Genomic DNA, 26,983 nt, shown 5'->3' on the forward strand with positions numbered 1-26,983 from the left:
ATCCATCTCCATAAGGGTTTATTTAATTAATAAATAAATTTAATAATAATAAAGGTATCATCGTTGTTAAATGATACAAAGGGGTAAAAAGTGTAATATCAAAATAATGATGATAATACATTTGTAATAACCTCCATGACAGGAACTTGAAGGAATCACTTTTGATACAATCCAAACGCTCTATCATTAACAGGTATAATGCATGCGGTTACGAAACTATTATTATTTCACGTAAGAATTTAGTGTTTATTTATCTATTTATTTCTTAACATTTACTTGCCACTCAAATAAGTCAGAAAATGTAGAATTAAAGTTGCAGAATAGAGCCCAGTAATTAAATTAGTTAGAATAGTCGTTCAACAGGATTATATGCGGGTACAATTACTGTTCAATCTGATTTATGACGTTTTTCACTTCAGAAAATAGTTCATCACTTAAATAAAGCTACCTGCCACGACTGATCTTCTGTACTCAGTTATCAGATCAAATAAAACACATTAAATTTTCGATAAGAAAATACTTTTGATTCATTTTAAAAAAATATCAATGATGTTCCAGCTTTTGGTCAAGTTTGGTGTTTCAATTTCATAAAAAAATAAATAAATTTCTTAAGCACGTATTTCTAAAATAAATAATTCTTGGATTAAGTAAAACTTTAAAGTGCTTCAAAGATGTTAAAGTTTTTTTCGTTAAAATGTATAGTTCCAGTCATCTTCGTCACCTGAAAACAGTTTCTTTAATTTCAATCTGTATTATATACTGAAGCAGTTTCTTGTTCTACGTGTGTAAAAGGATTCTCTTAAAACTCGTTTGAACTATAAAAACGTACTTTCCTATAGAAACGGCCTGGGCCTGGCCTGGTCTAGTGGTTAGAACACTCGTTTTACAATGTATTGGTTACGTGGTCGCCCTTTCAGCTGTAAGGGCGCTTTAGTGAGATGGTGAACCATTCGTTGCTAAAAAGTAATCCATGGGTGATGTCGACTATCTGCTACCCCTGTTATCTACCTTATCGAAATTAGGAATGGCTAGCCCAGATAACACTCGACTGGCTTTGCCAAGGAATTGTGTAGCCTTTATACTAATTTTGACAATACACCTGTAGTATATATATTCATGAGCAATAAAGAATCATAAAATTAAAAAAATAGTGATCCATTTTCAATTAAATTACAAAATAATAAAGGAGGTTAGAGAGATTTACAGAAGACAGCATTTGAGATATAAAGAATAAATTGTAGGTTATAAAAACGATATTCTGGTTATCGTATTCTTACCCTCTTCGATTGTGCTCAGGCTGTTGGCCCTGATTACATTTTATTACTCACTGAAATTTTTATTGTAACAGTTTTTGTGAAGGACTTTGTGGTCAGTTTTAGAACATATATCATTAAAAACATTCCACACGCACCCTTTGCTCTAGTAGTATATCCGATCGCTTATCCGTACGTTACTATTATTTGTTCAGGATATCAACAGTTTAATCACTAAAAATAAATACACTGTTTACTATAGTTTTCAATTGCATTTTTGTAACATTACAAGTTGCAGTGTTAAACACTAATGTACTACAGTATCTTGGGATTAAATGCTGTCAAATAACTTTAAAACACAGAAACAAAAATATACCAATAACTTTGTCCCTAACCAAAAATATAACCCATTTGATTGGACTAGCTCTAATGTTAAATACGTTTGAAATTGTCCAGTAATGCAATACAGCATTGGTATCATGATGGCTCCATCACATGCATATGGTCAAGTGGTTATTGTGCTCGACTCGTTATCTACAGGTCAAGGGTTCGAATTGTTATATGCCCCCCAGTGGCTCAGCGGTATGTCTGCGGACTTACACACGAAAATCCGGGTTTCGATACCCGTGGTGGGCAGAACACAGATAGCCCATTGTGTAGCTTTGTGCTTAATTCAAACCAACAACAACAACGAATTGTTATGACAATAAACATGCTCGCCCTTTGATCTATGGGGACGTTATAATGTAATGGCCAATCCCGTTATTCGTTAGTAAAAAAGAGTAGCCCAAGGATTGGCGATGAAGGGTGATTACTAGCTGTCTTTCCTCTTGTCTTTCACTGCTAAGGTTATTTATGAGATATATTGAAGAAAATATCATTCAGCAAGCAGCATTACATTGTCATATTAGGTTATGTTTTGATGGAGATATTTTCCTTGCATGGCGAGATGATGTTTTGCTAGAAATCTGTCGTGTTCACTGTGGGGCATCGAACCTTGAACTGTAAATCAGTTGACTTACTGCTGTGACACCGGGGGAAGCTATATTTGGTGTAAACAATCTGTCTATAAAATCCTTTACGATTACGTGTTATACCATCATAACGAATTCAGTCTGAATTTAAATTACAAGTTAACTCGTGTACTTTGTACCTGTGGTATACACTTTAGCTTTTCTACTGAATGGAATTTATTCTGAACAAAGATGTTTCCTAGTGAGGTGCAAAAAAAAAAAATTAAATCAGATCTGCATCAGAGGTTATAACACAAAGAGAGCTCACAAAAGATAAAAGCTAAACAAAAATTATCAATTACAGGACATAAGAATTTATCGATAACACTACGTAACACAAATTTTGTTCCCGGATAGTATGTGTTATTTCTTAATTGCTTATGTGTAAAAGTACAGAAAATTACCATTATTTTCTTCAAACTTTGCTTTTGTGACCTGGGTAATGAAATTTAGAAATTAACCAATTTTCTATATAAAAACGGGGAAATTTGCACATTTTCATTTACATGAGGTCTGAACAACATATGAATAAAGACTTACATGTATTTATATTAAAGTTATACAAAAATGAACTAAAATGTTTAGAAGTGAGTAGTTTTTCGAGATTTGCGACTGTAATGTAAATCACTTTCACGTATCAGGCTCCAAATATAGTCTCATATCAAATTTTCGTTATACGCTCCTGAGTAGCGGTATTCAAAGTCCAGTATATTGTGGTGGAAGCGCTCGCCTTTTTCCTCTGAGTATGCTCGCATATTCTACTTAAATTTATCAAGATGAGCGTCAAGGATATGAATTTTTAGGGACATTCTGCAGCCGATTTTGCCGTAGTTCTTCACGAGAGTCTTAACCAGTTTCACATAACTTTCGGCCTTGTGATTGCCCAAGAAGCCCCAAATTACTGCGACAAAACTGCTCCAAGCTTTTTCCCTTCCTACTGAGCTTCTTGAGGAATTCTGTGCACTCCAGGATCTTCTTTATTTGCGGTCCAATGAAGACACCAGCTTTAACCTTTGCCTCAGACAGGTTAGGGAAGAAGTCTCAAATGTGCTTGAAGACTACAAACTCCTTATTAAGAGCTGTGACAAATTGTTTCATAAGACCCAGTTTTATGTTCAATGGTGGGAACAACATCTTCTGGTTGTTCACTAGTGGCTCACACTTGACATTGTGCCTCCTTACAGAGAACTCGGTCCATTGTGGCCAGTGCTTCCTGTTGTAGTGCGCTGCGGTGTCCCTGCTGTCTCAAAGGCAAAGATAGCAGGGAAACTTTATAAACCCTCCTTGGAGACCCATCAGGAATGCCACCATTTTGAAGTCTTCGATAATCTTCCAGCCATACTCATTATACTTCAAGGCTTCTAGCAAGGTCTTGGCGGTGTTGTATTCCTCTTTGAGGTGTACCGAATGAGCCAAGAGAATAGATGGATACTTATTCCCGTCATGGAACAACACAGCTTTGAGGCTTCTGGATGAGCTATCAATGAAGAGGCACCACTCGTTCGGGTTACAGGCATTTCCAATTGCCTCGCACAGACCGGATACATTGTGGCAGAAGCAAAACCCATCTTGACGAGTAAAGAAACTTGAAAAATGTCGGTAACGCTTCCTCTGACTTGCGACGTTTTAGAAAATTCTTGTAAGTTCTACAACGTTCTAGAAAGTTCTTGAAACTTCTTGCAGGTTAGAGAAAATTCTTTATCAGCTACTCAGCACTGTATCTACCAGGAATGTTCTGGAAAATTGGCAAATTTGAAAATTTCATTACCCAGGTCTCAAAAGCAAAGTTTGAAGAGAAAAATAAGCCTTTTCTAATTACTATAGGCATAAGCAATTAGGAAATAACACTTTCTGCCCAGGAACAAGAAAAAGTAAAATTTTTTTTACATAGTATAATCAGAACCCCGTGATGATGACATACAAACCTAGAATCCTTCCATTGTATAAGATTATAAAGGGCTTTCACTCTATACTCTTCACTATGGAAAACCCAATGCACCATCTTTTAGTCATTAAATCAAATGAACACCAAGTGTGAGAACCTACTTGCCAAATACAAGTACAAAACACACAATAGGATGCAATCTGGGCCTGCAAACATGTTGCAAAACATGAAATTTTATGTAATATTTGACTGCAATAAAAGGCTTTTCTTTCACAAGGAAGCGTAATACAAAGAAAGCACTATCAATTTTCTTGATTGTCCATCACATTGGAACATGAGTACCAACTTGCCAAAAATAGTGTGGTTAGCGGCTGTACACCGCTATTACCACTCTATAAAAATCATGCATAGGCTTCTCCTGAGTCATAAACAAGTATTGCATTAGCAGGGTTGTAGGATCTAGAGGTCCTCAGCCACAACATTGTAAATAAGTGACAGGTATTAGATGGTTACGCCATGCTTGGATAGGAACAAAAGTATTCCTCAGCAGCTGTATCTATGGCTGAGCAGTCTTACTTAAACGACAACACCAAGGATGATTCGATGCTGACAGGGCCACTTTGAACAGCTCCTGAACAGAGCCAGCACAAATGAAGAACATATATATGATGGCATCCTTCAGCAAGCATCATACAAACATTTAAAAAGTCTCCATTATAAACTGAAATAGAATCTGCTCTGAAAAAGATGAAGTGTAACAAGGCTTGTGGACCAAATCAAATCCCTACCTAGATATTTCAACATGGGAGAACTCTCCTGATTCAGATACTTCATATCTGAGTTACAGAGGTAATACCATCTGACCTGTGAGTGACTATCTTAAAAAAGATGTAAAATATCTGTCTGGAAATTATCGAGGCGTTTCCCTTTTTTTCAGTTGCAAGAACGAGCTTGACCCATATTCTAACAAACAGAATATCTCAGATAGCTGTGGAAATAATTCCTGGATCACAGTGTGGTTTAAAATCTCACTGTGGAACTACCAACATGATTTGAAACATCAAGATCAAGAAAAGTGTAGAGAATAAGACCTGGATTTGCATATGAACTTTGCAGATCAAATAAAAACATCTGATTCCCTCAACCGTGAAGTATTATGGAAAATTATTGATAAACTTGGCTGCCCTATAAGATTTTTTTGAATTTTGAGACTCCTTGACTGTTGTTGTATTTTGTAAAGACTCTCAAACTAACACCTTTAAAATTTACACAGGCATAAAGCAAGGATGAGTTACTGCTCAGACTTTCTTCAACCTTTCTTGTCAGCAGTCTTTTTCTTATACAAAATGACATTTTTGCTAGCGTACAACTTCATTATCATTATAAGGGCAGACTTTTCAACTTACAACATTGAAGGTCAGAAGCGAGGTTACCCCTATCATACTTAATTATCTTCAATACGCCAGTGACTGTGTGATAATTGTCCATAATCTATGCAAACGACAATGGATCTTATTAACTCTGCTTTCAAGAAACTTGGACTCTCCATGGAAACGAAAAATCGAAATCATTTTTCAACCAAAACCTTAGAGACCAAACTTCAAATCAACCTACATTTTTGTCGATGGAGAACCATTGGAATGTGTGAACAACTTTTCATATCGTGGCAGTCATCTCTCTTCAGTCACCTTAATTGATAAGGAGGTTGAAAGCAGAATAAGATGTTCTTGAAATGCTTTTTACAGCCTGAGCAACTTTTATTCGACAACAAAGATCTGGAAAAGATCTGGTGGTCATCACTATTATACTATATGTCGGTGTGACATGAATAGTGTATATAAGACACCCGACCCCTTTTGAAATTTCATCAGAGATGCAGTCATTGAATTCTGGGAATCAAATGGAAAGACAAAAGAACCAACACCAATTTCTCCAAAGAGATCGATTGCATAGGCATAGAAGTTCAGCTGATAAAAGATCAATGTTCAGTGTCTAATTAAATAAAAACAACATTTTGGTGTTATAAACTATCATTCCAGTGCTTACATACAGGTTTTATAGGACGAATAGTTAAGATAAAGCATTTTAAGGGAATCAGACCAACGCCTTCGCCATTTTTAAACTGGTGGATCTGCAAACAGCCAAAAATCTAATAACTAGAGAACTTGGAGGTTAAGAGTTTTTGATTTGATGATGAATTATATACTTGGAGGATCAAAGAGCTCATCACAGGTATTTTTAGATCATTGTTTCTATAACATCAGCCATTTTAAAAGATGGCTGACATGAAATAAACTCAGAACTTGATAAGTCTTAGAATCCCTGTGTTTCCCTTCCATTTTAGAGCCTAAATATAGCTTTTTGGAATTGTATAGTTCAGGTATTTTTAGGTGTATCATACCAAAGTGTTTGGTAGTTTGAACTATCTGATGTTGATATTTTGGACATCTCTTCCGGTGTTTGGTAGTTTGAACTATCTGATGTTGATATTTTGGACATCTCTTCCGGTGTTTGGTAGTTTGAACTATCTGATGTTGATATTTTGGACATCTCTTCCGTCCAGTTAGCATAAACAGAGCTAGCAGTTGCCATAAACTTTCTCTTCTAAACAAGAAGAAAATCGTAAAATTTCATTCTAAAAAAGAGAAATGTGTAATGAAATTAATTAATTTTTCTTTTTTTTTCCGGAATAAGATGACCTTAGAAGTGAAGCTCGTTAGCTCAACAATGCAACCATCTTCTGCTGAATGTTTCTATACATATTGTGTTATTTGCTAAGAAGCTAACAATAAAAAACTTTGTTGCCTAGCACTTTCAAAATACATTAATGTTGGTGCTGGAGTAGTTCTGCAGAAGAACTTATTGTTTTTATTACTGCTGGTTGCTTGCCTAAAACAGTAAAAAAAATTCATAGCTATAACGGAGTCAATGTAGAACTCACATTGCAATTTCCATTTTACTAGTAGGGTTCTGTACAATAAAATCAGACTTTCGTAGGTAATCCATAGATAAACAAAAAAAGAAGTCAAACACCGAGTGTATCGAAAAGCAAGCACATGAACGACATTTCCTACAACGGAACATTATCAACATGTGTCTATTCTGTGATAAACATGCTAGCCCATCTGAGCCACTGGATGAAGCAAAGACAAAAGTGATTGGCAAAAAAGTTAAGAGAAGTGTGATAAAATTACTTGATGAACAACTTCTAGCAATAATTTCCTCTGAGACTTGATGCTATTGCAGCAAAATAGTATTCAAATGTTTAGCTAGCATAAAATCTTATAAACAAAATGATAAAACAGAAGCTTATGATACAAGAGCAATTATTGAGTTTGTTTTATTTTTAAAGGACAAATTTATTGGCAGTAGATTGCACAAAATATCATCAATGTTTAAGATGTTTTTCCACGATCGGCTCCACAGCAATATGCTTCCACAATTTGGTATGCCTGATCCAAATGTGCCCTTGACAAGGCTTGAAGATTATATTTTAGCAAACCTTCCTGAGGCGCACGCCTTTAAGAAAGGAAGTGACTTCTCTTGCTGCATAACGAGGATTTTTAAGGAAAGCATACGAACATTATGCAGATGCATTTATACATGCTCATTCAGCAATGATTACGTCAAAAGAAACGATGAGCACAACATAGTTCAATGACACAGTCCCTGAAAACTGTCAAGTGGATGCTGTAATGGATACACTGGAGAGAGTTGTTGTTCTCAAATCAAGTTGAAATGTCGTATAGGGGAGGCCAAAGTAGAAATACTTACACGGAAGTATCGAGATGAGAACAATACTCTATCCACACAAAAGACTCTTCTGAGAAGAGCTACATATAATACTGATAATTCTTCGAGTTAGGCTCATGAGCCACTTGTAAACCTTCTGCAACCTGAAGTGTGAAACTGAACACATGCCGATGGAGCAGCCTTCAAGTGTTTGGAGAACTTTTGCACTCTGGTTGCACCAAAGGGTGTTGAGTGTAGTGTAAACGTGTAAAAGCTGTACTGCTCTGTGCAAGTTTGGAGGAACTTGTTAGTTTAAACATCATAAAAAGTGTAAGCTATTAGAGGATCATACAGTTTTATATTTACATTTTTTCTTAAAAATCACAACATCTGTACGTTAACTATGGATAAATGTAGTGTTAAGGCTTCTGGTAATTTTCTAGATAATTGTAACAAATTGCATTATTGTATTATTCAAATAACACAATATTGTGTGTTTTCCATTCTCTGATCCCGAAAAATCTATAACTGACACCGGATTGACGACTTTAGGACTGCAAATCTATGGCTGAGTAAGACTGCATTTTCTGTACACAATCTTTACAAGTGGAGGGTACTGTGGTCTAGTTATCTTGATAACATCCTTGTTGAACTCATTAACCTTAAAAATGTTAACTTGAAATCAGAATAATGACTCTAAGTCTCCAGTCTCTCTAGTTATCATATTTCAGCTGTTTTTATGTCCGCCATCTTTAAAACTGGTAAACCGCTAGACTGACGCACATAATAATATTTTATTTGAACTTTACCACCCTAAAACCTATGTGTCGATATTGCTTTTTTCCAAGATATATAATGTTAATTTGATAAATGGCTACTACGGATGCCATAAGCATAATATAGAACGGTACTATTTATATATTTACATAGTGTACACTACTGTGCAAGAGTGTTAGGAAAATAGAATATTTTGTCATTCTTTCTGTTTTATAGGGCTAATTCTTACATGCCATTACAGAATGTAAATACCAACACTATGGTAATACTTCACTGATCCCTGTTGATAACTTAATGAGCCAGGCTAGAATATTTACCATTCTTCTACTTGAATGATTGTTTTTGTTTTGAATTTCGCGCAAAACTATAAGAGTGCTATCTGCGCTATCCGTCCCTAATTTAAGAGTGTAAGACTAGAGGGATGGTACTAATCATCACTACCCACTGCCAACTCTTGGGCTACTCTTTTGTCAACGAATGACCATCACATTATAATGCCCCACAGCTGAAAGGTCGAGCATATTTGGTGTGACGGGGACTGCTTGAATGAACATACCAATCAAATTTAGGGTCTGAAATAACTGTCATAGTACCCCATGCAGTGATTTAACTATATAAAAGCCCTTCAGTGGCTCAGCCGTATGCCTGCGGACTTACAACGCTAAAATCCGAGTTTCGATACCCGTGGTGGGCACAGCAGAGATAGCTCATTGTGTAGCTTCGTGGTTAATTCAAAACAACAAAACAACAATAACAACAATATAGAAATAAGTTATCATATGGTACTGGTGTATGATAGAAGAAATCAGTTTAATGGAACTCCACAAATAAACCTTAATAAACACTATATATTAAGTTTTGTTGTCATGCCATGACCTTAAAAGCGTAGAGAACTGTCAGCAGAGCAGAGAGTTTACATAAAAGCTTTACGTGATGCTAGATCATGAGGCTGAGACAAGTAACTTTGAAAATAGGAAAGAAAGAGGTAGAACACCTAAATTCAATAATAGTGATGTTAGATATCTTCGTTTATGCAGCCTTTTGAACAGAAGGAAGACTGCCACTGATCTCCAGCATAACATAAACGACCATGTATCAAAGTATAGAAAATTGTTCAGATCTATAGTATCACGAATATTCAACATGAAGGTAATATTTAGTTATGTAGCAACTATAAAAACATTATTTCTATCTCCAAGTATTGTCAAAAAACTGAAATTTGCTAAAAAGCACAAAACGCGACAGCTTATCTTTGGAAAAGGGTGTTATAGAAGGCTAAGTCAGAGTTTGAAATATTTGGTTCAAAGCATAGGTTGTACGTCCAGCTAAAGAAAGGTGAAAGATACTTAATGCATTAAGTCTACAACGAGGCATGAGGGAGACAGTGTGATAGTCTGAGGGCGTTTGTCTGCTTTTTCTGCAAATGTATGTCCGAAGAAATAAAGATGAAAGATGCGTCAATGCATTGTACCTGTCATGAAGCATGTTAGAGGCAGTGTGATGGCTTGTGGGTGCTTTTATGCTGATGCGACTAAAGATATTTACAAAATAGATGGAATAATGAAACAGCGCAAGTACCATCAGATACTGATTTATCATAACATACTTAGTGATTTACATATTGTTAATAAATGATTCAACTACCAAGAAGATAATGACTCTAAACATTCGCCCATTCTTTCCAGAAATCATTTAGCTAAGAGATAAATTGCTTGAATCATTCAACTGATAGAATGATCTGGTCTTAACCCAATTGAGTAGATCTGAGATTTTATAGATCAAGAAATTGACAAGTTAAAAGTTACTTCCAAAGAAACTTTATATCAGTGTATTAGAAAGATCTGGAATAGAATTCCAAAGCTTTGATTAAGCATGTTGTATCAATGTCTGAAGACTGTCTACAGCCATTAAAGCAAAGCTTTAATTAAACATGTTGCATGAATGTCTGAAGACTGTCTACAGCCATTAAAGCAAAGCTTTGATTAAACATGTTGCATGAATGTCTGAAGACTGTCTACAGCCATTAAAGCAAAGCTTTGATTAAACATGTTGCATCATTGTCTGAAGACTGTCTACAGCCATTAAAGCAAAAGTTTTTGTTGTACTAAATAGGAAGATTAACAAAATTTTGTTTCATTTGCAATTTATTTTCTATTGATCTTTGAAAGAAGCCTGAAATTTAAATCTTAACTTTCCTCAGCACTATATATAAGCGCCAAGTTTTATGTTTTACCACAAAGTGTACAATTAGTTTCCTGTCCACTGGGTTATGTTCTTTAGTTTTACATCATTTAACTAACTTGCTATAGCAATATCCGTATTTGAAAAAAAATTGTAATTTTTTTTCTTCCAGCCATAAGTATTTTACACACTGACAAGCATAAGGCCCGTGGCGCTATAGCTCGCATATAACGTGAGACGCTCTTGTATTAGTATATACAAATCACTCATATAAATAACATTATCTTCTGTATACAATCGTGTAGCCCTGTAGCGTCGCAAATAAGTATTAACCCTTTACTTCGTGTGTAGGAAGAGCATTGGTGCTATAATTAAAGAACACTGCTAGAATTGTAATCATGTCTCGAATATGGAACAATTAATATAAAGTGAAGTTTTTATTATTAGGTGTATTGTATACACGTAACATAATATACCTCAGGCAAATGATTTTTTGAATTTTTAATTGATTAGTAAACGCAGTCGCTATTTTAAACAATCGTTGTGATAACTAGTTGTTCTATCAGAGAAAGAGAGTTAAGAGAGATCTATTCAGTTTTCCTTGGTATCTGGCTATGTCGGTATTCATGAGAACCAGCTCAATGACACCGCAGTTATGTCCGTCTCTCATCCTCCATTTATGAACTATAGTACTGTAATCGAAATTCAGTTTCGCGCCAGTTGGCAGTCGATTTAAGGAGTGCAGCTTCATGACAAGCTTTTCCAAATTAAATCAACTTTTTGTGTTTGGCCATCTTGTTTACATAAGGATTGAAGGGCAGAAGTTATCTTGGCTAGGCATTGGTCACAGTTTTTCTCACTCTGCGTTTTCCTTTATGTGGGATCATTCCTCCAATGTGTGGCTTTTATGACACTGATATCATAATTGCTCATCTCTCACTTTCGTGCCATCACTATGAATGTAAACGGCGGCACCATTTTAGACATTTTTTTCTCGGGATTTACCGCTGACATTGGACAATGCTATTGGTGATATTATCCAGCTTGACTGTTTTCAGATTTTTGCATGTCTCTTCAATTCTGTTTGAGCTTTTATCTGATTTTTGGACATTGTTTAGTTTGTAATTAATTCTTGTTACCTATTATAAAGTTTTTAATTTCATTTTTATTCCGAATGTTTGGCAGAGTTGCTGTGCGCCAATTAACACCAAAAATAAACAAACGAACAAAAACCAACCAATCAAAAAACAGTTCAACGAAGAGGAGTCATCATGAAACTCAAGGCATCCAAAAGCTTCAGATGTTTAAAATACACCATGAAACTCTAATTCGTTAGTACACTTCCAGCCTCCAGGCAGTAACATTTTCATGAAAGATGTGGACTTGTCTATTATCAGCTAGAAAATCCTACAAGCGCTAGAAAATAATAATCACCTTAAATTCACGCAGTTCACAGAATCATTTCAAAGCAGACAGGACGTCCAACACAGTTCACGAAAGTTGTTACAACATCAAAGCGAATTTCAGAATACATACCTACAACGGTTCTTTTTTCATACTTCATTCATTTCCAACCTATAAAGAACAAAACATCGAATGAAATTAGAACTACAACTGACACTTGCAGGCCAAAAACACTGAAGTCGATATTACTCTCAAGTTAAAGTTTCACGACAGTAACATCTCCACCAAGAAACTCAGAAACTAGCAAGTAAACAAATGTAAAACGGAAGAACAATATACAGTAACCCTAACCAGTAAATGTTATGTAACCGATAAACAGAGAAACATCCATCAAAATCTCCTCGACTTCAGACCGTTGAACTCAAGCTAGAGCGAATATCAGAAGTAAGAAAACCCAAATTGACACATCGATCGACTTAGAACCTGAAGCCACAACCCAGGAGGATAACTGGCTTTGAAAACCTTTATTGAAAAGTTGCTGATTAAGATGGTTCATTGAACCATCATTGAATATTCTAGTGAACGATGACATGCAAAACTTGAAACTATCTGAAGCTACAATAACGCCTATTCACCATCGTTCCACAACACTCAGTAATCGCTGCTATGATACAGAAATTATTTCGAAATCACATTATGTGACACTCATAATATTTTCTTCTCTCATTCCAGATATGCAGTCCAAACACTGGTCGAGTAGGATGTTCGGCGCTCGATAAGTGAAAGTGAGTTTTCTCCGGAGGGTACTCCCCCCCCCACAGCTAAATTTATGGCATCAGATCTACAAATCCCAGCCACCCTGAGTAGGACCATTTATCAAACGGTGGGCGTTTGAATATATAAGACAGGCTTTCTAATACTTTAATGTGCTTGAGGTGGCTTAACTTATTGTGTGTGTATTTATATATATATTTTTTCATGCAACTATTTCATAAATCCAATGAATAATGAGAGAGATGAAGAGAGATCGCTTTATATTTGAGCATCCTTAGTTTTATATAATAAACGTAAGGACTGACCAGGAAAAAGAAGACTCCTTATCTTATCTTTTGCCAGATCTCTTGCCCTTGTTCGGGCACCAGACAGGAAAGAAGAACCTCGACCAATTAAGTAACAAAACATTGTGTTCAACAGTTCTAAAACTACTCGTTGTGGAACTTATTTTGGCATTTCTACTGAGCATCAGCGAACCTGTACACCGCAATATGAAAACACTCACCAAAAAACCAGTATTTTAATGTAATGTATTTAGTGAAGCTTTAAGACATTCTTTTTTCAACATTCACCAGTGCTACATTAAAGCACTGATGGGGCCTGGGCAAAGTATAAACTAATGGAGCCTTCCTTGTTTACCATTGTTTTAAAGAAAATATCATACAAATTGATAAACTAAATTTCTTAGCAATAAAAACAATTATGAAAATGATAAAGGGAAAATCTTATTATAATAAGTTTATTATTATTGTTTTTTACTATGCACTTCATATTTTCTTATTTATTATTATGCTTACAACGCGCGATTGGTCCCTGACGACGGTGGGCTCTAGACAACTTCCCCTTTTGACCGTTGTATTAATACCATTCTGTATTTAAGTTATTTTATGCAAAATAAACATAACTACAAAATATTTAATGTCTCTAATAAAGAAACACACAAAATAATTTCACGTGTATGAAAAGTTGAATTAAAAAAAATAATTCGAAGATAAACCAATGCATTCCAGTTAATAAGATAAACCGAATTCAACTTCTGCTGTAACGTACTTATTAACATTTGTTTTAAGACAAGATGCCTCTAACGTGATTATTTAGAGTAAATCAATTAACTATATTGATAAAGAGTAAAACTGTCATGCTGATTCCATGTAATATTTAATTACACGTTAGAAGAGTTTCAAGTAACGGCTAAAGTATAGACTTCTTCTTCTCATAGCTTTATGTACTACTACAATGCGCAGATAGTCCTTGTGTAGCTGTGTGCGAAATTCTAAACAAACATACAAACTATTACAATGCAGTAGTTAGCGTGCTACAAGAAACAGGGGAACTTTAGAAAGCAAACACGACATTGTACTGTAATTAACGAATGGCTGATTTCAGCGAATTACGAACACTTATGGCCCTGCATGACCAGGTGGTTAAGACAATCGATTCGTAATCTGAGGGTTGCATGTTCGAATCCCCGTTGCATCAAACATGCTTCCCCTTTCAGCAGTAGGAGCGTTATAATGTTACGATCAATTCCACTTTTGGTTGGTAAAAGAGTAGCCCAAGAGTTGGCAGTGGGTGGTGAAGACTAGCTGCCTTCCATCTAGTCTTACACTGCTAAATTAGGGACGGCTAGCGTAGATAGTTCTCGTGTAGCTTTGCGCGAAATTCAAAAACAAACAAACTACATATGTATTCAAAAATAAGCAAACGAACACTTTCTAATAGGATGTTTAAACTCGTATTTGTCTCCTCTTTTTTCTCCTGCTGTATCTCGATATCTTTTTAAAATTTAAATTTTTCATCAGACTATAAAATTTAATTTCTTAATTGTACAGTCTGTTTAACACAAAACTGAACAGCTGGAACATCAAGATGTTTATACTGATTTATTTTCTAAATCTCATTATAGCTTGTGAATCAGTGTAAAACGTGCATAAAAAATGACAGTAGAAAAATCAGTTCATGTGTACTTACACTAAGAAAACAAGGGTTTATTCTCTCAAAACAATTTAAATATTTGTAATCGTAACTTTAGAAGACGTAAGTGTATCATACGCTTGAAAACTTTGTTGTTTCTTTTTAGTTTGAGACTGTATAATGGACTATCTGCGCCACGTCCACTAGGGCTATAAGTCTCAAACTTACGGCTAACCGACGGGGAGACAATTTAAGTTGGTCCAGTACCACATCTGTCGTCTTCCAATCAGTTTGGTATGTACTTATATTACGCAGAAGGCGTCGTTAGAGTTGGATATATCACAGGTGTTTAGAATTACTAACTCAATATAGTTTTTCAGTAGAAAAATGTGCAATAACATTGCTGTTATATTGGATTTGTTGTATTTCTTCCACTGTTGTAGATAACGTTTCAAATAAGGCAGAGTATATAGTTTTAATTCTTCCATTTTTTATGAGCTCCTGTTTTGATCAAATGGTTTTGTCGACAGTTGCATACAACAAACGAGGTATACCATCTGTGATTGAAACAACACCGGGTAAATCGTAGATGTTTTACTTACATATTCTCTTTCATTTATCAGTTTCGGATTTCAAATAATGTTTATAGGCCTACAAATTTTGCTTTGCCATCTATCGGCGTTCAAACCGTAACTTTAAACAAGATATAATTAAATCTCAATTCAGTCTTCTGTGTGGAATTCCATAAATAACTAGTGAAGAATAATGTGGTATTCATTTCTATCAGTCTTATGCTACGTAACACCACGCACATATTTCTCTACCAAATGTTATATTTGGTTAGTGTCCTATACCTGAAAAATATTCAAATCACAAATTTTCAAGTTCATAAACATATGTCTTCAATTCCTTATGTTCTTCATAAAAGATTTGAGGCTGTGTAAGCCTCTGTGGTTATTTTCTGCATATGTTTTGAAATAAATAATATAAGTGTTACAGAAGCTTTAAAGTCTTCTGGACTTTCGGATATGGAAATAAAAAATTGAACTTGTGTGGTACCTTTTGCACGTGTAGCATAAATGCAGTGGTCAGATTCCCTCTATGATTAAAATTTTGCTATCCTTAATTTTGAGTCATTGACTAGGGTAAAAAAACAATGAGTTATTTAATGAAATTCTTATATTCATGATCGTAGAATACATAACGTGATTGATTGTTACTTTTATAACGCGCCGACACCTGAAAGTGCGGAACGTGTTTAGTGTGGGCGTTATAATGTTACATTCAATCCCACTATTCGTTGGTAGAAGAGCACTTCAAGAGTCGGCAGTGTGTGGCGATGATTAGCTTCCTTTTCTCTAGTCTTATGCTGCTAAATTAGAGACAGCTTGTGCTGTACATAACCCGGCGCGAAATTCAGTAGATTACGATATAAAATGATTTATTTTCTTTTTTTTTAAATTTTACTTTTCTACATCTTCCTCCTCTGCCACTTTTAGGATACGTTATAAGTTATATAAATTCCTTAGTTCATTGGCTATCTTCTTTCTGGCCAGTAGCTTACAATTAGGGGGTGGGTCAAATCACCTTAGTAGTTTTCTTAAAAATACAACATATAAATACAAATTTCTTCCTTATAATTTTTTCTTCTTCTTTTTTAAAATCATGCAGTTAATTCACTTATCATTTGAGAAAACAAGGTCGCTACAAATGTATGTTGAACGTGTATCCACCGTTTGTTCAGCAGCTGGTGACATAATATCTTGTAACTGTGATCTCTCTTTTTATTAAAAAGGATCGTTGAAAATTACATGTCACAGAGAAAATATGACTTTCTCTTTTTTTCTCTTTAGCTAGAAAAATGCGCAGTTGGATCTTTCTCTTTCGTTATTTTACTAATATTTAACACCTGTGAAAGAGCGTAAAGTAATTGATTGTCTAATAGTTTTTGGAAAGTTCAATAGATGGCAATACATTGACGTTTAAAATTTCAGAACATGTTCAAAGCGCTTCTATCTCGTGCTAATTTTTTAAAAGTAAAGAAACATTGACAGCACAAGATACAATAGCAGTGAAATGTACGAAAGAAGAACTAATGTATTTTTGATTCAACTATAGTTAATATCTTTATATCAGTATATAACAAATCATGATCTGAAAACAGTTTATTATGCTTGTAAATATCTATAGTACGTTAGGGTTATCCTTACCCCACTCAGAAAACCTCAGAAGTTTTGCAAGTTGTTGGCTTAGCTCCACATTATTCCTATTACTGTAATAAATTCGAAACTAGTCTCTATAGTCGGATCCCGACATTGTAGGCTTGTCCTAGGGGGAGAGCTCTACATCATTAAGTTAAGTTCTAAACCAGAAAACATCCAGGAATAGTAAGGTTTCACTTTGTCTCTTTATCCAGCTGTACTATTTTTTTTCTCTCGTATTTTTGGTTTTACTTTAATATTATCATAGATAGTTTGTTTCATAGCCTTTTCTATTAACTTTTTTTTTTTTTTTACAGATGTTTAGATTTTGTTATACAATCGCTAGGTAGGTTTTATTATATTTATTGCGTTTGATTTTATTAATTATGTCAGTATTGTGTTATATGATTAGTAAAGATCTGGGATGAAAACTTATGTTTTGCATTATTTTGGTAAATACTAAATTTTACAATATCTTGGTAAAGATCTTTATTCATATATTGAAAAATAGGTGAAAATAAATCCTACCTTCAACAATAACACCTTGAGTGTCAAATGTATTTCTTTATACGTATCTAATTCTAGCCTTCGGTTAAACAAGCTCATGATGTCAATTCAAAGTGATATTTTAAATGTGTTTGTGTTGGAAAACTGGTTCGAACAGAAACAAGGCCTAGCATAGCCTGGCGGTTAGGGAACTTGGCTCATTATTTGCAGGTCTTGGGATTGAAACCTGTTGCAAAACATGTTCACCTTTTCAGCCATGAGAACGTTCTGATGTGACTGTCTATCCTACTATTCGTTGGTAAAGAACAGATCAAGAGTTGGCAACGTGTGGGGTTGACTAGATGACATTCTTCTAAGTTACAAGTTAGAGGTGGTTAGCGCAGTAGATTTGTGCTAAATCGAGCAACAAACAGAACGTAAATGATACGACAGTTACTATGACCACTAATAAAAAGGAAGGACGAATTAAAACACTTTGGATTCATTCAGAATATGAAATTTGAAAAAATAACTAAACTTGGAAATAAGTCACGTAAAACAAAGAACCACAAAGTTTATCCTTTTGAAATAATGCATAACGTATATGTTTCCGAGCTCGCTTTTTTGCTTTTGAAAACAATCGATTGCTTCAGGTAGTAATTATTCCCTAATCAAAATAAAACATTTTGTAACGTTCGAAGTTATGTTGATTTACTGGTAATTTTATTGCTTATGAGTGACAATTAAATAAGGTAATTTCGATTAAAAATATATCTATCATAAAAATGCTTCAGAAAAAAATGCATTTTAAATTATTAGAAGAAAAAATGATGTAAGAATCTATTATCGTTCATTAAAATTTAGAAATTAATAGAATGAATAGGATTGAGGATTAAACCGATTACAGCTCTTTCAGGTGCTGTAGCCTAGCAGTAAACTTAACATTTATAATGATAAATTTGGATTCGATTCCTTCATTTGGAGCAGTGCCGACAGACCGTTATGAAACTTTGCGTCTACACAAATATATCTTATGCGATTGTTATGTATATTTTCTTCTTCATATGGTGTAAAAATCTGTTTCTCTTTTGCTCCACAACCCTTAGTATTGAAAATTTAAAACACTGAAACTTTGATAAAAATTCCACTCTAATTATTTGTTTTCATTACTGTAATTAACTTACTGTTTCGTATTGATTCTTTTGCTATATTATCTTCTTAATAGCTGAACTTTAGAACGCGCGTTTCTCATTTTTCAATGTATTTAACGTCGATAGAAGGCAAACAGGAAACACTATTTGTTGAAATAAACCATGTGAGCTACAACACATTAAACTCATCAGAGTTAGTGGGTATGTGAAGTTTATCAAAGTTGTTGAGTTAATTTTTAATTAAGCACAAAGCTACACAAAGGGCTATCTGTGCTCTACCCACCAAGCGTATCGAAACAAGGTTTCTAGAGATATACGTCTGGAGACATACCTCTGTGCCACAGGAGGGAAATCAAAGTAGAGGGTATAGAAAGTTTATCAAAGTTAGTGGGCATGTAAAGCTTTAGAGTTAGTGGGTATGTGAAGCTTAGCAGAGTTGTTGAGTTAATTTTTAATTAAGCACAAAGCTACACAAAGGGCTATCTGTGCTCTACCCACCAAGCGTATTGAAACAAGGTTTCTAGAGATATACGTCTGGAGACATACCTCTGTGCCACAGGAGGGAAATCAAAGTAGATGGTATAGAAAGTTTATCAAAGTTAGTGGGTATGTGAAGCTTTGCAGAGTTAGTGGGTATGTGAAGCTTAGCAGAGTTGTTGAGTTAATTTTTAATTAAGCACAAAGAGCTATCTGTGGGTAGCGTATCGAAAAGGTTTCTAGAGATATACGTCTGGAGACATATCTGTGCCACAGGAGAGAAATCAAAGTAGAGGGTATAGAAAGTTTATCAAAGTTAGTGGGCATGTGAAGCTTTGCAGAGTTAGTGGGTATGTGAAGCTTTGCAGAGTTAGTGGGTATGTGAAGCTTTGCAGAGTTAGTGGGTATGTGAAGCTTTGCAGAGTTAGTGGGTATGTAAAGCTTAGCAAAGTTGGACGACATATTCCAGAAGAGATATCAATCACTTTTATAAGCTGTTCACACTTTTTCATGTTTCTTGATTTACCATATGTTTATCAAGTTACAGCCAAAGTTTCTTAGTTATGATGATACTGAAATGTTCCATTTGAAAAAAAAACAGAAACAGTTATTAGGATTTTAGCAGCCAGTTATTAAAAACATATATATATATTAATTACAAATGACAGAAAATTCAATGTTTTAATACCAAACTGAGTAATTTTACTGGATTGTCTTGTTTCTGGCTGTATTTGATAAAAAGCACACTTTTTAACATGTTTTTTGTTATCACTAAGCGCTGTAGTGTTTAGTACTTAAGGACGGGTCAGAAAAAATAGCTGACACATATTATGTATTGTTCTTATTGTCTCAGATCTCTTATATAACAATCTAAGAAACTTTTACAAGCATCTAAATTCAGTTTTACACATAAGATTTTAACTTTGGGAGTGTAGAAACAGTATCGAATTTCACAAACTTCAACACATGGTGTCAAGTAATACAACTCACACCAGGCTAAAACTACTGCCTTCAGAGCAACTGCTATTCAGAATAAAATATTCATTGGTATTGTTAAAAAATGAGGGGAAACAAGTAATGAAGATTTTTTTTAATCCGGTTGATTAGGGATGGTAATACTAAAAAATACAGAAACAAGGTAAGAATGAACACACCAAACCATGCAAAATTCACTACAGAAAGAAGCCATTGACTCATTGTTACAAACTTATGGGAATTAGTCGATGCAAGACTTTATAGCACCATTCAAATATATGCTTTTATTCAAATCTGAATTCACGCAAGGAAAAGGAATTCAACATTTAATTGTGGTCAAAAGATTTTCATGGAAATATTTGGCTACTTATATCGTGATTTCTGAATGGTTTTGTCTGTTTATCCCCACCTTGTTTCTGTATATTTTGGTACTGCCACTATCGTGATTTCTGAATGGTTTTGTCTGTTTATCCCCACCTTGTTTTGTACATTTTGTACTGCCACTATCGTGATTTCTGAATGGTTTTGTCTGTTTATCCCCACCTTGTTTTTGTACATTTTGGTACTGCCACTATCGTGATTTCTGAATGGTTTTGTCTGTTTATCCCCACCTTGTTTCTGTACATTTTGGTACTGCCACTATCGTGATTTCTGAATGGTTTTGTCTGTTTATCCCCACCTTGTTTCTGTACATTTTGGTACTGCCACTATCGTGATTTCTGAATGGTTTTGTCTGTTTATCCCCACCTTGTTTCTGTACATTTTGGTACTGCCACTATCGTGATTTCTGAATGGTTTTGTCTGTTTATCCCCACCTTGTTTCTGTACATTTTGGTACTGCCACTATCGTGATTTCTGAATGGTTTTGTCTGTTTATCCCCACCTTGTTTCTGTACATTTTGGTACTGCCACCTCTACATCATACTTATTTTTCAAATTTAAAAAAAAATCTATGATTATTAAATGGTTTGAAATATTAAACCTCTTGTAATCAACGAATCCACACAAGAAGTTTAAAATACATTACATAATGACCCATCTTATGTTTTTTTCCGTGGCGTTAGATGTTTGTTTGTAGTTGCGTTTTTCCCATTTCTCTAGAAAAGTAAATATACGTACATATATTTGCTTTTATTGAAAAGGCTACTAGCAGGCAACCAGGTTGCATTATAACGCCCCCCCCCCTGAAAGGGGGAGCCTATATTGGTGGGACGGGGATTCGAACCTGCGACCCTCAGATTATGAATTGAGTGCCTTAACTACCTGGCCACAACACAGAGTTGGTTTTATTTGAGTATTCCTTTTTAGACCCAATTATCAATAAAGGTGCTTTGCTTTTCCCTTACAACGCAAATGAAAACTTCACTAAAGAAAATCAAGTAATTTTTTAAAAAATGTTTTTCTTGTGAGTCTTAGTTTTTTGTAATTTTTAGTGATTAAATCTGAAACACATCAGTTTTATGGAATTTCAATGATTTCATTTATTGCCCATCTTTTGAAATACTGCCTGATTATTAAAATATTACTCAATTACGATTTTGATGATCGGTGCGATAGTTTCCAAGATCCGAGTTTTAGATGTATAAATCGCGAGCTCAGTTAAAATAGAATGGATTTAATGCGTGTTTTACCAACCGCCAGCTCTTGGGCTACTCTTTTCTGGGCCCGGCACGGCCAGGTGGGTTAAGGCGTTCGACTCGTAATCTGAGGGTCGCGGGTTCGAATCCCCGTCACACCAAACACGCTCGCTTTTTCAGCTGTGGAGGCGTTATAATGTGACGGTCAATCCCACTATTCGTTTGTAAACGAGTAGCCCGAGAGTTAACGGTAGGTGGTGATGACTGACTGCCTTCCCCCTAGTCTCACACTGCTAAATTAGGGACGGCTAGCGCAGATAGCTCTCGTGTAGCTTTGCGCAAAATTCAAAAACAAAACAATTCTCTTTTCTGACCGAACACTGAAATCTGCACGTCATCTCACTCTGAGGCTGTGGTGTAAGATTGTATTTGTTCTGTAACGAGACGTGAACAATGGACCTGTAGATTCATAATACTGCATGCTAACAACTTATTCACACCTGTTACAATAATGTGTAAAGTGATATATATATGTTTTTAAGGTTGTCTATAAACACGTTACGCTATGTTATTGAAAGAAAACAACATAATTAATCTTCAAAGCATGAAAGGTAATTTTATCAGCTAATTGTTTCGTATTTATATGAGACACGTCAGCTACACAGAGCAAATAATCGTGCCTCATTCTTTCTGTAAAAACTATACAGTTAATGCTAACTTCAGTTCATGTGTGCAATAGAAGTAGGAAGTTCGTCAGAATTCTTTAGCATGTAATTAAAGACAAACATGGTACCCACGAAGACTGCCTGAAATTGTCACTGACGCTTAGTTGAAGTTTTAATATTCTTTGTTAAGCCTTGGTAGATTAGTTATGGCTGCGATCCTTTCCGAATGAAAATACCTGGTTTTGATGATATATATGTGCAAACTCAAAATTTAACTGAGTCTTGTTTATTCGTGAAAAAACAAAGTAGAACAGAGAGAAAGCTCAACTTTTGACCCCATTTATTATTGGAGACAGTGACTATCATTCAAACAGTAATTTGTTTCAATATTGAATCACGAGTAAAAATTAAGTAAGAAACGTAAAACTTTTCTAAGCCCGACGTCTTATGATTCTTGTTTAGGAGTAAAGCCCAAAACTCTATGTTTTCTGGCCCGGCATGGCCAGGTGGTTAGGGCGCTCGACTTGTAATCTGAGGGTAGCGGGTTCGAATCCCTGCCACACCAAACATAATGGCCTTTTCGGTCGTAGGAGTGTTATAATGTTACGCTCAATCTCACTATTCGTTAGTAAAAGTGTAGCCCAAGAGCTGGCGATGGTTGGTGATAACCAGTTGCCTCCCCTCTAGTATTACTCTGCTAAATTAGGGACAGCTAGTGTACATAGCCATTTTGTAGCTTTGCGCAAAATTAAAAAAACCCAACAAAGATGAACTCTATGCTTTTTCTTCAAAGTAATGTATATTCCCTATTAAGATATTTAACGCATTTTTCTGAGTATAAGCTATTCTAATATGCTATAGCAGGTTTGGAACATCAATGGGAGAAACAATGATTTTCTAACCAGTTGTTTCCATTGACAGCATTATAACATACGTATAACATAGCCAACCTCGTAGAAACCAGTCATATCCGTACTTTTGTCAATTATGTTGTAACATATGATTATTTTAGTAAATATTACGATTAATGAAACAGTACAATGTATTTAATACTAAAGTATGTTTATTGTACCTTTTTAATCCAACTGTTTTTTCTCCGTATATTAATGCTTCAACAAGACTTTAAACAAGCTGTTGAATATCTTCTGTCAAAGACCATAAAAATATATTCAAACTACATTGTCAACAATGTATAAAAAGTACACACACTTTTAAAATATATGTATCACTAACATATATATCAGAAAGAATAGGAGGCGGTTATTGCTACAGGAGAGACCTGGGGTTAAGGCTCAGAAGAAATTAATTTTAATGTGAGACGGCTGGCAAATGTTTTTACTTTAAAGGCTTGGTTTTAAAAAAAGCCATTTTTTCGCCTGTCCAAAGAAACTATGAAACCTTGTATGCTACACTTCATTAAAAACAGAGTAGAGAAAAAAAAGCCAATAAAACGTTTTATAGTATTTTTGGAGATGTATTTTGTTCAATACCCTGGGTCAGGGTGGACCAGTGCCAGAGAACACCCATAGTGAGGCTCAATTAATGTGGGCCAGTGCCAAGCAACACCCATGGTGATACTCAATGGAATGTGTGCTAGTGTCAAGTAACACCCACGGTGAAGCTCAATGTCATGATGGCTTGTATCATGTATGGTGAAACTCAGTGAGTTAAGGGCCAGTGCCAAGCGACACCTATGGCAAAACTCAAAATATTGCAACAGGCAAGGTTATCTATTAACTCTTTTTCATGTAACAATGTTTAAAAGTTCATCTTAAGCACGATGTAAGCGGGCTTGTTTGTTTGTTTTCAATTTCGCAAAAAGTTACACGAGGGCCATCTGCGATAGCCGTCCCTAATTTAGAGGTGAAAGACTAGAGGGAAGGCAACGAGTCATTTCACCCCCACCACCAACTTTTGGGCTGCTCTTTTACCAACGAAGAGTGAGATTGACCACACATTATAACGCTTCCATGGTTAAAAGGGCGAACACGTTTGGTGGTCCGAGGATTCGAACCCGCGATACCCAGAGTGGAAGTCGAGCGCCTTAACCACGTGGCCATGCCGAGCCTTATGTAGCCGGACTAGTTGGTTATAGAAAGTAAATAGAAATAATGTTTGCCTCAAGATTTAAACTTGATTTCTTATGCAGGACGAAAATGTAAGACGATCTCAGATTACTTTGTGAAGACCAAAATAAGTGTGCACTTGTGTCGTTGCTGTGTTTTATATATTATATGACTGAAATTGTAATTATAATAAAAAAAAACTTTGGTGGGTGTGTTTATAAAAAAGCCACATGGGCTATCTGCTGATTTTACCAAGGGGACTAGATCCCCTGATTTTAGCGTTTTAAATCCGAAGACAGTCAAAAAGCTATTCAAAGTTGATGTATTTTTTATGACAATAGGGACTTCCAAATGACAACAATTTTTTAATTGAAGTTTAAAAAAGACACTACAAAAAATGAAAAATATGACAATATGAAAAAAAACAGTGTGTAAAGAATTAACAGTAGTGGTTAACTGGGGTTAAATCATATGTATTTCCAATGCTGATGGTAGAAGTTTTTCTGACAAACTGTGGGGTGTGTAATTTGCTACTTATTTTTGGTCTCTAACATAAGAAATCAAAACACACGCCCAAAATATATTCATTAAAATACGTCCCCCGCTGGTACAACAGTAAGTGTACGGATTTACTACGCTAAAATCAGGGATTCGATTCACCTCGGTGGATTCAGCAGATAGCCCGATGTGGCTTTTTCTATTAGAACACACACACACATTAAAATACATGTGTGAATAGAGGCTCACAGTGCATAAGTGTATCCCTTAGTAAAGTCAAATGTATCCATATTCGTAAAGTTGTATTAAAACCAGACCAAACTGTGAAGAATCTAGATATAACATAATTAATGTGCAGTAAAATTATATCATGAAATATACAGAGTAGATTTTTTGGTAAACTGTTAATGCAAAATCCTTTAGACGAGAAGCAATATAGTCATCCGGTGTCAGAAATGAACAAAGTACGTTGTCAATGGTAGAAAAGTTAACAGGTATTTCTTAAACTTACTTAACGTGCCACACCCATGACACACTAAAAACCCGATTAGATTTTTTTTTGTTCCAAAGGTAATTGAGTCGAAACAAAACTGGTTTTGTCTAAAAGTTTGGAAAAGTTGTAGTGCAAGATAGCACATATTTAATGGCCCAAATATGGCCTGAATACCACATTTTCACAGTTACGTCAGATTTAGTTTACACTAGCTCGAACACCTCTTTTAATTGTACACTAAAAAATACCAGTATAACGGTACCTAGGGTTATCACGTGACCGTATCCCAATTCGCCCTGAGCGTTACACATTACGCACACACTGAACGTATTCAATCACTCCGCTTTCACTCGGGTGACTTTCCTTCCTTGGTATCACAGCTAGAAGGCAGACGAAAGATGGCGTTTTCTCTAGGGATCATTCTGTTGCTGGTAATTCCGGCTTATTGTAAGTCGTAAATATATATATATATATATGTGTATATAATTTTTGAATGATCCGAATTATTATCTTTAATTGCCAATACTTTTAACATGTTTTGTGTCCTTAAACATTAATATCTTAAAAGCTTCATATCAACATATGTTATGTTAATTAATTTGACATGAATTTCTTGAAATTGTAACTTTTATAACATGTGGAGCTATAAAATCCTTTCTATTAATAAGATACACTGAAATTCTCTCAGTGTAGAAAAATAGATTATTTTGTGTGAAAAAACAATAACATTTGTTGCAATAAGTTTATTTGTCAAAGGGATAGAAACTTCCAATTAAAAAGATTGAAATCGTTTGATTTGGGTAAAATTTACACTATATAAGGTATAATGATTATTCAAATCAATAGAGTTGTCTATAGTTACCTCCTATAGGTTGATAACTGAACACCTACTTGATTGAAACATTTTTAATTTCGAAGCTTGACTACATCAAAGATGTTCATTTTAAATTGTTAAATCTGAGACCGTTTTGTTGAAAAAACGTTAAAAAGTTCTATTTTGGGTATAATATTATTATATACGTTAAAAAGCTTGTGTGTGTGTGTGTGTGCGTGTGCGAAATTTTAATGAATTCTAAAAATATTTCTTTAATAACACAAAACTAAAACTATGAATATGAAGCTACAAGAAGTGAAGATCGGGCCTAATTTTGGCGAAAACCTTTTTCCCAGTAGACTCACATACACATACAAATAAAAAAAACCATATAAAATGAAACGGAGTGTGTTTTAATTGTTTTTATTGAAACTACCTCATGTATTAAAATGCCGCCAGGTGGTGTTTTAAACATATTACGTATTAGTATCGTTCGTGTTATTATTGAATCTTTGACACAGTTACTGCGTTTTTCATGTGGATTAATAACAACGCAATTCACTAGATGATGAAGTAGTGGGCTTTAACTAATGAAAACGTTTGTGCGTAATCACAACTGAGTATATAATATATATTAGTATTAAAAT

General features: G+C 34.9%; 1 protein-coding gene across 1 annotated transcript in view; it reads left to right on the forward strand.

Annotated features, from left to right (window-relative positions):
• Nucleotides 1-26,983, forward strand: part of LOC143233269 (uncharacterized) — a 61,018-nt gene that overhangs the window by 24,734 nt on the left and 9,301 nt on the right. Inside the window, exon 6 of the mRNA XM_076469330.1 lies at nucleotides 25,789-25,969. Within this exon, the coding sequence (XP_076325445.1) occupies nucleotides 25,789-25,969 (181 nt within the window). The remainder of the gene's footprint in view (nucleotides 1-25,788; nucleotides 25,970-26,983) is intronic.

This window comes from Tachypleus tridentatus, chromosome 1, assembly GCF_004210375.1.
Source record: "Tachypleus tridentatus isolate NWPU-2018 chromosome 1, ASM421037v1, whole genome shotgun sequence".
Taxonomy (NCBI): Eukaryota; Metazoa; Arthropoda; class Merostomata; order Xiphosura; family Limulidae; genus Tachypleus; species Tachypleus tridentatus.